Source organism: Gigantopelta aegis, chromosome 3 (assembly GCF_016097555.1).
Source record: "Gigantopelta aegis isolate Gae_Host chromosome 3, Gae_host_genome, whole genome shotgun sequence".
Taxonomy (NCBI): domain Eukaryota; kingdom Metazoa; phylum Mollusca; class Gastropoda; order Neomphalida; family Peltospiridae; genus Gigantopelta; species Gigantopelta aegis.
Genome location: NC_054701.1, coordinates 70,740,859 through 70,755,338, shown reverse-complemented (window position 1 = coordinate 70,755,338; position 14,480 = coordinate 70,740,859). Strand labels below are relative to the sequence as shown.

The window sequence follows — 14,480 nt, the reverse complement described above, 5'->3', positions numbered from 1 at the left end:
GATCGACAGATAGATATTGTGTTTGTTTTGTTTTTTTGTGTGTTTGATGTATATCTCTGGACGTATATATATATATATATATATATATATATATATATATATATATATATATATATATATATATAGTGTATCTGCTTGTCTGTATCTCTGTCTGTCTGTCTATCCATCCATCCATCCATCCATCCATCTATCTATCCATCTATCAATCTATCCATTTAAGTAGCTAGTTAGCTTTTTATTGGTTTATACGTTTAATAACCGACTGTCTATCTATTTGTCTACCTAGCTGTCTACACATCTATCTACACATCTATCCATCTAGGCAGCTAGCTAGCTTTCTGTCCGTCTGTCTGTCTGTCTAACTGTCAGTATCTTTAATTATAAATTAAATCAGTCTGATTATTCCAAAACGGGATTTTAAGTTCAACGTAAACGTAATGCTTTATGGCTATTAACTCTCATGCATTGGCTATAAAATAAAACACTACACTTACTTTGAGTCTTGAAAGTTCTGTACCTTTAAATGTAACGTTTCTAACAAGTGAATTTATCGAGTTACATATCAATAAACCTGTGTTATCAGTCTAGCTATTCATAGTCCAATACGTTACACAACTGTTTTGTTATCTCCCGATGCACTTAAACAAGTCAGATAAACTAAACTGACGAAGACATATCAGTATATAATATATTAAATCAGTCGACAGAGCTCTATAGAACGCTTGCATCAACAGAAAACCGAAGAATTGGCTTGTAACTTCATAACAAGTTAAATGCTAAAATGCGTATAAAAACTTAAGCTCTAAAACTTTACATTTTGTTTATGAGCTTTAGCATCATTTTGTTTATAGTTACACGTCAGTTCATCGATTCCCCTTTGATGTAAACGGACTATATGATCTTTAGATTCGTTTACCCCGAATCAGTTCCCACTGCCGATAATGTTAACATTTTCGAATAAAACTCATTCGGAATGTCATATGCAACAGTATTAATAGTGATCATAAAATACACGTATATCATTAAAGGAAATAATTGCTTAGTATGTTTTCTCTCAAATTACGTTATTTTATATTATTTTTAAACTATTGTCTTGACATGTTAGTTAGATGCCGATTAAACCAAATAATGTGTCTTGGACGTAACAATATAAACGTTTATAGTTTATGTTGTTTAACGACACCCTAGAGCATATCGATTTATTAATAAACAGCTATTGGATGTCAAATATTTGGTAATTTTCACATAGTCTTAGAAAGGAAATTAGCTAAATTACTACAGACAGAATAGCACATAGCACATACCACGGCCTTGGATATATCCGTCATGGTGCACTGGCTGGAACGAGAAATAGCTCAAGTGATCCACCGACGGGAATCGATCCTAGACAGACTTCGCATCAGGCGAGAGCTTTACCACTGGGACACAAAAGGAGCTGTCTATGAAACGTACAGTCCTACGATTCCGTGTATTTCAGTTGCCTATATTTTGTAACATCCCTTGATCAACAGACTTGGTTATCATTCTTATTTCTCACTGCGCCACTTTAGTTTATATACACAACCTATACACAGTCACAAAGCATAAATGTGCAATCGTAAAAGTACTTTGTCGTCTTACAACACTGCCAGGCATTTTTGTTTATAAAACTTAGTTTCTTGCATGAAATGTTAAATTCGTCTCAAATGTACTCCCGTGTCCATATTCATTCACAAATTCTTACACTCGTAATTAACTGAAATGGTTTGAATGACCAAACATCCTGGCGACTGAATGGGATGTATTTCTAAAAGATAAATGTAGTTACAAAACCCCGAGTATCAAATTCTTGCTCGCTGTCAAAAGCTGACACTAGGACAGAACAGAACAGATCTTTGTTTCACCCGAGGTCACTGATCAGTAGCATTGGAGAATTATATAAATGTAACTAATAAGCATGTACATTGCTCCTTCAAGAGAGTAGCACAACCAAACACTACAATGGATGTACAAATATAAATATTCTAAACCAGACGTTTAGGCCATTTTAACTAAGTAACCTAAGTAACCCTACGACATTAAAGAGTTTAAGATTTCTCTACGCGAAACGTCCGTAAAATGTGTAAAACATGTTATGTACACGTAGTTAACCAAAAAAACAAACAGTTTAAGATTTTTAAATTCTTCTCACGTTGACGTGTGGTAATACAAATGCACACAAAACATTTGTAAGTACTGTATTCTTAAATATAGGTTCATTTGTTATAATGTGTTACTATTAACAGGAAAATAATGGAATATTTGATTCAAGAATATTGTATATGTGTTGTATGAAACCGGGGTAGTTTTAGGACTTTACAATGGTTAAAGACATGGAATTTGTTTTCAATTAACGATATCACAAAAAATATATGAAGAACGAATTGTTTTGGTTGGTTTCATAATGTTCTGTCTTACACACCCGTTGGTGAGAACACCATGTGTTATTTAGGATTACACATACCCTGTTAACACACGTACGTGTGTTAACAATTTCAAGACATACCACTGGCTACTCCTAGGTGATGACCAGGTCACCAATGCCATATATCCAATGAAAAACAACACAATGGAAATCGATTACTTTGTGACGTATAGTTAACCTGACAATCATATGTCTGTGACGCTTAAGTTAGCTACATGTGAAAAGGGTTGTAAATAACGTTTAGTCAAAAAACTAAAATTAAAATTTGCTTAAAACCTGGTTTTTTGAGGACACTCGTTGTTTAAAAACGTATCAAACTCGCGTTAGCTCGTTAGACACATTTTAAAACAACTCGTTGTGAGATAAATGCTATCTAACGGCACTGATTTATTATTCTCTATTTAACACATTGACTTACTGTTTATTGCTTCTCCGTTAATTACATCTATATTTACTACATGCAATTTGATGAGGGAACACGTGTATCAACTTGTGAATCGTTGTGCCAACAACACGCTCATGCAAATGGATTTTCTCTCGGTGTCGCATTTATCTATACACTATTATACCAATCTTTATGACTGAAATATGGCATCACATTGCTTTGGTATTATGTGGTCCAGATGGACCCCATTTTTCAATGAGGGAAAAACGTTGTTTGGTCCCAGTATTGGCACACGTTATAAAAGTGGCAGTCCTCCTACAGAAGGAGTTGGACCATATATCGTGTAAAGACCAGCTCTCCTCGGTAGACAAAACATCAGACAGTAAGTCATGGTTGGATATCCTCACGAATCTACATCTTAACTTCTTTTCGGATCAGTCTTGTACGGAGATACGATAATGGACATGATAATATTACAGCTTCTGTTACACGCTTTTAAAATTGTACATTGTTTGTGTGTTCTACTAGTGAGTAGATTAACACATACTATCGTCATTTTTCTCGAATAATGTACCTTCCTTTTGAGGTCAAGGGCCCATTGGGCTATTTTTCGCTCCAGCCAGTGCACCACGACTGGTACATCAAAGACCGTGGTATGTGCTGTCCTGTCTATGGGATGGTGCATATAAAATATCCCTTGCTGTTAATCGAAAAGAGTAGTCCATATGGCGACAGCGAGTTTTCTCCGTCAATATATGTGTGGTCCATAACCATGTCCGACGCCATATAACCGTAAATAAAATGAGTGCGTCGTTAAATAAAACATTTCCATTTCCTTTTGAGGTCAAAGTTGACACAAACTGGTGTATCGGCCATACGTATGCGTAAAACGTCTGCTACCTTATATTAAGTGTATCAGCAAAAAAATCGCATATTACATGGCACTTACGAGATTGAATTAATGGAGTTATCTTGTTGTTTCTTTCAATTAGCAATCCTGAGCCGAACTTACACAGCCTGGTTTATTTTATGTTGTTGTTTTGTTTTTAACACAGATGTTTAAGCATTGTAATATATATTGTAAGACAAAGAAAAGGGTTTGTCAATTCGTCTACCTATTTCCCAAAGACGATTGTACTTTTAATGTATGGTTTCTAAAACTTAAAGCCACATGTCTCAATGATATCATTTGGACCTAACAATATGGATGTAACAATATGACCTAATTATCGACTTTCGACTTTTCGTGGCACCTAGCAAGCACAACTGTACCTGGTATCACTAATCACTAATGACAATACCAGTTCGGTCAGACCAACTAGACAAACATTTGCTAGACTGGTTTACGCGCTTCTGGATTGGAGCCTGTACCAAAACATTAAGCTCAGAAATGCACTCGATTTGTATTGGAGCCTGTATCAACACATTGAGCTTAGAGATGCACTGGATCTGGATTGGAGCCTGTATCAACACATTAAGCTCAGAGATGCACTCGATCTGGATTGGAGCCTGTATCAACACATTGAGGTCAGAGATGCACTCGATCTGGATTGGAGCCTGTATCAACACATTGAGGTCAGAAATGCACTCGATCTGGATTGGAGCTTGTATCAACACATTGAGCTCAGAGATGCACTCGATATTGATTGGAGCCTGTATCAATACACTGAGCTAAAAGATGCACTCGATATGGATTGGAGTCTGTATCAACACATTGAGCTCAAAGATAAACTCGATATTGATTGGAGCCTGTATCAACACATTGAGCTCAGAGATGGACTAGATATTGATTGGAGCCTGTATCAACACATTGAGCTCAGAGATGGACTATATATTGATTGGAGCCTGTATCAACACATTGAGCTCAGAGATGGACTAGATATTGATTGGAGCCTGTATCAACACATTGAGGTCAGAGATGCACTCGATCTGGATTGGAGCCTGTATCAACACATTGATGTCAGAGATGCACTCGATCTGGATTGGAGCCTGTATCAAAACATTGAGGTCAGAGATGCACTCGATCTGGATTGGAGCCTGTATCAACACACTGAGGTCAGAGATGCACTCGATCTGGATTAGAGCCTGTATCAAAACATTGAGGTCAGAGATGCACTCGATCTGGATTGGAGCCTGTATAAACACATTGAGCTCAGAGATGCACTCGTTATTGATTGGAGCCTGTATCAACGCATTGAGCTCAGAGATGGACTCGATATCGATTGGAGCCTGTATCAACACATTGAGCTCAGAGATGCACTCGATATCGATTGGAGCCTGTATCAACACATTGAGCTCAGAGATGGACTAGATATTGATTGGAGCCTGTATCAACACATTGCGCTCAGAGATGGACTAGATATTGATTGGAGCCTGTATCCACATTGAGCTCAGAGATGGATTATATCTGAATTGGAACCTGTACCAAAACATTAAGCTCAAAGATGCACTCGATCTGGATTGGAGCCTGTATCAACACATTGAGGTCAGAGATGCACTCGATCTGTATTGGAGCCTGTATCAACACATTAAGCTCAGATATGCACTCGATCTGGATTGGAGCTTGTATCAACACATTGAGCTCAGAGATGGATTAGATATTGATTGGAGCCTGTATCAACACATTGAGGTCAGAGATGCACTCGATCTGGATTGGAGCCTGTATCAACACATTGATGTCAGAGATGCACTCGATCTGTATTGGAGCCTGTATCAACACATTGAGCTCAGATATGCACTCGATTTGAACTGGAGACTGTTTAGTTCTGAAATACTACGTGCGATTTTAGGGTTTGGGGATCAGCTGGTGCAACTTAAAATGGGCACTAGCCACGTTATCATTTTTTGGTAAATACATACATCACTCGCCACAGTAATTAGGCTGCTTGTAACGACTTAGAACATGTACCATTAGTGAGTGCACACTCCAAAAACCGTCTCTGGGTTCGGTTCTGAATACGATCACCATTAGTACTAACCTTGAACTGGATGGCATGACTTATACACCGTGTAAGCAGATATACTATTACACGTTATCTCTCGTATGATGCAACTGTCGTAAATTCTGCATCTCCACTAACACGGTGAACCCAGCTATGACATGAATGTTTTCGGACCAATAAATCAAGTCTGGTGCTTCTCTTGTTTCATTTCTACCACTGTGGTGCATTATGTGAGCTCAACCGATTCCGCATTAATATGATTGTTTCTTGGGCGGGAATCAACACCAACTGCTTTTACCATAGTTGACACCCAATAGCTGATGTATTTTTCGTGCTGGGATGTCGTTAAACATCTATGTTAATTCTATTATTAAAAACCAAAAGTTTGTTTTTGTTTAACGAGAGCACCAGAGCACACTGATATATTAATCATCGGCTATTGGATGTCAAACATTTGGTAATTCTGACTCGCAGTCAATAGAGGAAACTCGCTACATTTTCTTAATACAGCAGGGGATCTTTTATATGCACTTTCCCACAGACAGGAAAGCACAAACCATGGCCTTTGACCAGTTGTGATGCACTGGTTGGAACGAGAAAAAAAACCAATCAGTTGAACGAATCTACTGAGGTGGTTCGATCCTGCGACGCAAGCACCTCAAGCGAGCCCTCAACCGATTAAGCTGAATCCCGCCTCTATTAAAAACTAACTGAATAGTGTATTGTTAGACCCAATAGCCGATGTGTTTTGTACTGTGATGTAGTTAAACATTCATTCATTCATTCATTCATTCATTCATTCATTCATTCATTCGTTCGTTCGTTCGTTTACAAACACACATACATACATACAAACAATAGAAGATGCAAAACCAATTTTACCTAAAGATCTGTAATATGATACGCTGCGTTTGGAAAATACATTTAAAAGATTCATTGCTGCTAGTCTACTATAGTGCTTTTAAACTAATACAGTTATTGTTAACTACAAACAATAAGGAGATCAATAACCTTGGCAAATACTTACTACAGGCGAACAAAATGAGGGATATGCTATTACTACAAACAACTTAATATATCTATATTTGTGTAACCCATATTGCCGATTGTTTATATATAGATATAGATGGATTGTTTTATCGGTATATGTGTATGTATTCATGTAAGTCATTCTCCACCATTGTTCCGCACTATTTACATAATATTGTATTTCATTGTTATAATGCTGATAAGTTGGAAAACTTAACGCAATAAAGAACTTGAACTTGAACTATAAGATTAGCTTATGTGGTGACATCTCAAAAGCAGATCATTTAAAGGCGCAGATCCTAGTTTCAACTCGTGAAACTGGACACTAAGTTTAGTTAATCTACAAACCTGTAATACATCTGGATAAACAGAGTGAAAGATAACTTTGTGACGTTAAAACCGGGAAATATCCTTTAAAAGGTAGACCAGAACTCGAATCAATAACCGCTACTTCTCAGACGCCCGTGCGTTTTTAAAAATATTAAAAATGCATTTTGTGGTATTAAAAACATCAGGATGACCAGAAACACTTCGGTTGTATGGAAATGGATAATCTAAACAATAAAATATAAGTAATGTTTGATTTCAGTGATCATAAACGGCTCTAATAGTGTAAAATATGCTGTAGTGTTTACAAACTAGGGTGCATGTATGTCCCTTTAACAACTATTTTTGACAGCTAGAGTAGCAGAATTACGTGTCCATTAAGCGGATTTAGACTTAATTTGATTATGAGCACGACAATACATCGTATAACATCTGAGTAGGCTATTTGTATACATGTACCTACATTTATTTCAATAGCAGATGTGAATGTTTGTGCTGAGGTGTGGTTAAACCTGCATTTGTGTCCACTCGCGTTTGGCATGAACAAGTAAATGACATATGATAGCCTATTTTGTGGAAGATGCAACATGATTCCTTGCTGTTGATGGGTAATAAGATAACACTATACCATATTTAAGGTGTAAATAACAGGCGCGTGTGCAGGAATGTATGCAGGGAAGTTTTAGACTGTGTGTAGCGACATTTTTAGGGGTGTCGTATCATGCTTCTGCACAAAATATATTTTTTTTAAATGAAAAATCGCTTTCAGTTTTTATACCCTAAACCCCCACGCGCCTGAAAACAAATTCCTTGTTTCAAAGAACGACATGATTAATATGAAAAGCGTTTTTGTTATGCACATTGCATGATGAAAAACTATGTAGACGGTCGGCGTGGGTTGACAACTTAAATATTGAGCAAAAGGCCTATTGAAATGAATGGTTAAAATATGTTTTCATATTTGTGTGCATTTGTGCGTGAGTATCTAAACATATAAAACTGGTATAAGGCCGTGGAATGTGCTGTCTTGCTTATGGGAATTCGAAGTGCATGCAAAATAATCAAACGGTGGGCAGTCCAAATATATTCGTGTATAAAAGAGTCCTTGCTGCTAATGGAAGTGATGAGTTTCTTCTGAAGACTGTGTCAGAATTACCAAACGTTTTACTTTTTTAATTGCCCCAGAAACAAATGCGAATTCAAGGTTGAGGGCCTTGAATAATTGTTTTACATTACTATATATTATACATTATTTTTACATGCATTTTACATGTTAAACATGCGATTACTTTAATGTTGATACCTATTTATATAATATAAAAATATTAACTTCTTTATACATGATATAGCAATTTAAACAAATAATAATTGAAAAGCGAAAATACAGAAACAAGACCTATAAAAATCAAACAACAGACAAACCAAAAAACATGACATCCTAGTCGATGATTCATTTATCAATGAGCTCTAATGGTGTCGTTAATCAAAACCAAACTTTAACTTTTAACTAGGTGTGTACTGTATCGTCTGCATACCACGCAAAGAAACGGGTTTTTTTTTTTAGCCAGTCTATATTAAGATGCTACACTACACAGAGGAAGGATAATAGTGATAGACGGTGTATACTACCAAATCAAATCCCATAGACGACAACAGTAACACATGCGGCTAAAACTCCTACCTGCAACGTATCAACCGACATAAACGCCACGGATATAAATACTACCACCCCTTACACTTAAAGTGAATCAGAAAAAAATGGGGGTCAAGCTGCTCGTTTCTGAGATAACGGGTAGCGTCTATGACTACCCTAGTTTCGCACAAAATTCGAGTACTTTTTTTTACAGGTACCCCATACATGTTTCAAGCACAAGGCTACTTGACACATTGGTACTAGATGAAATAAAATTGCACATTTATTTTACCCAGATGAAACTATTATTTTTTACAACCAACACACTCACATTTATAACCAATCACAGGACTTGTGGTGTTCACTTCTCTATCAAAAGTTCGGTGCACCTCGAACTTTGACCCAGCCGGAAGTTATTTGGTATAGTACTACCTAGAGGAGGCTGCATTCAGTCAGACAGAAAAAAACCCACCCAACACTTTTCGCTAGACTGATTTATGTTCTTCACGTTAATAAACGTAATATCTACAATGGGAACCAGTGAAGTAGTTTGCGAATGTTAGTGATGGTCGCTGCGGCTGAACGAAGGGCCAAGGGTCATACAGACTGGATGCGGCGCGTGCGTGCGGTCCGACTGTTGCGTCTATGCGTCTGCGGCTTACGTTTTGAGCATATACACTAATTGCCACTCGGCTGACCTCATGCGTTTTGCAGACGCACGCATCGTACGCATCCAGTCTAGACGCTCTCGTTGAAATTAATGTATTTCGATTTTATATTTTGATATATGAGCCGTTGTTGTCTTAAATCGTGAAAGATAGAGACTTAAGTTTTGTTGTTGTTGTTGTTTTGGGAAGTTTGGGTTTTCTTCTTGTTGTTATGTTGTTGTTTTTGTTTGTTTTGTGTGGGGTTTTTTTTTGTGCTTGTTTTTTTTTTTTTAGGGTGTGGGGTTGTTGCTCATGCCATTAATTATCCTCTGTCCTCGACAGACGGCCCAGACAGCTGAGTTACGCTACATCAACATAGTTAAATGTAAATTTGTCGTCATCATTAGGACCATCAGTTTCACCATCATCATTATCGACGTCATTTACAGCAGTGTCTGAAATGTCTGGCTAGTTTCTCGCTCCAAATAGTAACTTCCTTACATAACTACGGGTGGGATGGGGGGCGGAACGTAGTCCAGTGGTAAAGCACTCGTCTAATATGCCATCGATTTGGGATCGATCTCCCTCGGTGGGACCATTGGGCTATTTCACGTTTCAACACAGGTATATAGTATGTACTAGCCCGTCTGTGTGATGATGCACATAGACGATCTCTTGCAGCTAGTCATAAAGAGTAGCCCATGAAATGGCGGCAACGGGTTTCCTCTCCCATTATTTGTGTGAGCATTAACCGTATGTCTGACGTCATATAACCGTAGATAAAAATGTGCTGAGTGCTTCGTTAAATACAATATTTCTTTAATTTTCTTTATTCCTCAGATAGCATTCTAGTCACATATTTATTTTAACTGCATAACCATCAATAATTCCGTTTATTTGTTTGTTTTGTTTAACGACACCATTGATATAGTAATCATCGGCTATTGGATGTCGAACATTTCGTAATTCTGACTCGTAGTCATCAGAGGAAACCCGCTACAGTTTGTTAATGCAGCAAGGGATCCTTTATATGCATTTTTCCACAGACAGAAAAGCACACACCACGGCCTTTGAACAGTTGTGGTGCACTTGTTGTAACGAGAAAATCCCAAATCAGTTGAACGGATCCACCGAGGTGGTTCGATCCTGCGACGCAAGCACCCCAAGCAAATGCTCAACCGACTGAGCTAAATCCCGCCAACTCAGATGTTATACGAAAGCAAAGTAAATGCTTATGGACATCTGATCATCATACAAAATGCTGACGTACCAGATGGTCACGCCGTAAACATTTAAAGGGACATTCCTGAGTTTTCTGCTTTTTGTAAGATATTATCGACTAACAGTGACTTGTTAACGATTGTAATTACATATCAAATATAGTTTTCTGTATAAAATATTAGTGGTTGTATATTAAACGTGTTTCTGATCGTTTAAATATTTGTACTAGGTTAAATTTCATTTTATTTCCTAAAATATAGTTTTTTCGTACGTACTAAATTATTTGAAGACAAAATCCAGTTTGGGCTTCTTAGAAATATTAAGACGACCAGAAACACATTGAATATACAGACGCTGCTATTCTAAACAAGAAAATATATTTAATATATAAGTTTAGTCGTAGAAATATTTTATTAGTCGGAAACATCTTACAATGGAGCAAACTCAGAAATGTCCCTTTAATGACAACCAAGAATTTACCGCATGTACAGAAATGAATATTCTAAGCACTAAAACTAAAGTGGAGGCATATAGGCTAGCTCAGTCGGTAGAGGAAGGAAGGAAGGAAATGATTTATTTAACGACGCGCTCAACACATTTTATTTACGGTTATATGGCGTCGAACATATGGTTAAGGACCACACAGATATTGAGGTAGGAAACCCGCTGTCGCCACTTCATGGGCTACTTTTTTCGATTAGAAGCAAGGGATCTTTTATACGCACCATCCCATAGACAGGATAGCACATACCATGGCCTTTGATGTACCAGTCGTGGTGCACTGGCTTGGCAGTCGGTAGAGGAGTCATCCGATATCCATGCGTCGAATGATCGAATCCTCTCGGTGGACCCAAGAAATTTCTCTGATTGGGTTTTTCCCTGTACCAACCAGGGCTGCGTTCAGCCAGACAGGGCAGAAAAACGTCCGCCAAACTGGCTTATGTGCTTCACGTTAAACCAAATGGCCACGTCGGGAACCAATCAAATAGTTTGCCAACGTTTGCGAAACGTTCGCTGGCTGAACTTAGGGTAGTTCCCCATGCCTAGTATATCAAAGGCCGTAGAACAGTGTGTGTTGCCCTGTCTGTGGGAAACGTCATATACAAATGAAAGATTCAGTGTTACTAATGACAAAAACGTAGTGGATTTAAATTTTAAGGACTAGCTGTCAGAATTACCAAATGTTTAACAGCCACTATCTGATGAGTAATTAATTAATGTGCTTTAGTGGTGTCGTTAAACAAAACATACTTAACAAAGCTATCATCCATAACCGAAAGTACTGTACAACGTTGTCAAAAAAACAATACAAAAAAACAACAACAAAACAAAACAAAACACATGGACCTTTATCTTTATGGGAAATAATTTTGTTTATATTACTCACATGATTTACAATAAGCGGTTACATAATTACCGTGTTATTTCATGCTATTAGTACGTCATGACACACTTTTTTGTGTCACTTGCATGTATAGCAGCTATAAGTTTGCGGCAATTGCAGTTTGTGAAATTGATATCATCGATGTATCTCTTGACATTGTAGCTTGCATTGAATAACATTTTATTTAATTTCGTTTGTAGCTATGTTCGTGCAAACATCCAATTAAGGTTAAAGCACGCTGTCCGTGGCGCGCACTTCAGCTATCTGAGCTCTCTGTCCAGGACAGCGGGATAGTGGTGGTTAGTTGTTAGTGGATTGTGAGAGAAGTCGGTGTACACACTCGCTTAACTCGCTCTGGGTGGGAGCCGGTACCGGGAGGTGAACCCTGTACCTACCAGCCTTAAGTCCGATGGCTTAACCACTACACCTCCGAGACAGGTATTGAGTATCAAAAAGATCAAATTTAAATTTAATAAATGATTGAAAAATAAATAAATAAATTGAATGTATTTGTGGATTTATGCTTTTATTATATATATATATATATATATATATATATATATATATATATATATATATATATATATATATATATATATATATATATATATATATATATATTGGCACTATTTACTAAGTGCATAATCAAGCATCTCTGTAAACGACCTCGTTGAATGTTATCAGCATTGACTGTCTAGCGATTGTAATCATACTTAACGTTTATTACACATTACAGTTTGTAAATAACAAATACATTATCACATTTGTGCCACACGAAATTTACGGAACTCGTTTTGTGAATTGTTTTTCCACCATTTCGCTTTCGCCCGGGGAATAAAATATATTCCAAAACTCGTTCCATAAATTTCGTATGGCACTCCCGCTCATGCAGTAATCTGCATTTGTCAAAGCATGCCGATGGTAATAATATATAAGATTCTACTTACGTTCACACATACAATCATTTGGCGTTTTATTTGTTCATACTGAAAGATCCAAATGGACATTCACGACTGAATATTCCTACTGAAGTTTACATACGCCGCAGTTTGATAAGCCAAAGGGAGTTCGTACCGCAACTGTTAGGACCTAACATTCGCCAATAAAATTCCACGGTGCCATGATTGATAGCACATGCAAAGCCCGGTATCTAAAGACAAATCAATTTGTGGGATATTCATTGGACTGGCATTTATGGAACTATGAACAATATATACATCATAAATGTACATCAGTCGGTACATGTCTCAAGCACTCAGCGCGTTTGTTTCGTTCAAGGGGGGGATAACCTTTAGTTAACGTTAATTCATTATAGTTCAAATATGTACAGTCTGATACTGAAGTGTTTTCCCAGTGCTGTCATTAAACTCGGTATAATTTCCTCCACAAATTGTTCTCCAATTATGTTATTAGTGTAAGCGGCCACAACTGCACAGTGGTCATGGCATCTGGTTTAAAGCCCTTAACTAGGCATAATGTCTTCATATTCCAGCACCGACTCCAAACAAAGGGATGGATCCAAGGAGTGGGACCAGTGGGCTTGTTATTCCCCCTCCACAAATATAGCAAGTTCCTTTTTTTTTTAAACAACTGGTTTTCAATTCACGAATGTCAAATTTTACAGGGTACATTTTCTAGAAGTTGGATCATGTGCCTTTGGTCTCCTAAAATAGTTTCTTTGTGCTCCTAGTTAGGGCCGTACCTAGCGGAGGGGTAATGATTAACCCACCCACCCTTGAAAATATCAACATGTGGCCTTCTCGTTAAAAAGTGTCCTTTATGTATGTCTTAACTAGAGAAAACTCTTAATTACTATGTCCCGATTATGTTTTACTGCATCTACTTATTTTAAGTTAGGTACGGTCTTACAAGTCTGGTGGACATGCACATAGGCGTACAGGCTCTCAGTTTTGTAGGGTTGGGGGTAGGGCTGTCTTTTGCCCGAATTAAACAACAATGCCCGAATCTGGATAATAACATTTATTCATATCAACAGGGCTCAAACTTAACGGTGGCAACGACGGCAATTGCCATCGGTGGAATATAAACTGCCGTCAGTTAGGGGCGTGACCGATGACACTTTTGTGCCACCGGATAAAAATTACTGCCGTCTGTAAAGCTCCTCACCGACGGCAAAATGTATAAACGTGTATGAACATTATCTGCCAGTATTTAACACGAGCGTTCGGATCCTGGTTGGAGATAATGGGTGCTTAGTTAGCACCACATGATAGAACTAGTCATGCGCGTATCCTGTGTTGTATAATATATGTTCTCACTGCATTTTGCCTCCTCGCTTTCCGGTTGGTTATCACCGCTTATAAAAACAACGGAAGTCGTAATGTTCATTAAAAAAATCATTTATTTTGTGTGCCAAATAATATATACACCGCTGGATATTTTCAGTATATCTTGCTGGTTCATTTAAAGGGATTGTCCATTATAACATGTTTACGACTAACAGAGCAT

The 14,480-nt window shown here is 37.6% G+C and overlaps 1 protein-coding gene across 1 annotated transcript in view; it reads right to left on the bottom strand.

Moving 5' to 3' along the window:
* The window catches only part of LOC121368819, a 33,718-nt gene that overhangs the window by 15,594 nt on the left and 3,644 nt on the right, over positions 1–14,480 (bottom strand). The window contains exons 2-3 of the mRNA XM_041493565.1: positions 4,734–5,105; positions 4,176–4,421 (exon numbers count right to left, since the gene is read on the bottom strand). Of these exons, the coding sequence (XP_041349499.1) occupies positions 4,176–4,421; positions 4,734–5,105 (618 nt within the window). The remainder of the gene's footprint in view (positions 1–4,175; positions 4,422–4,733; positions 5,106–14,480) is intronic.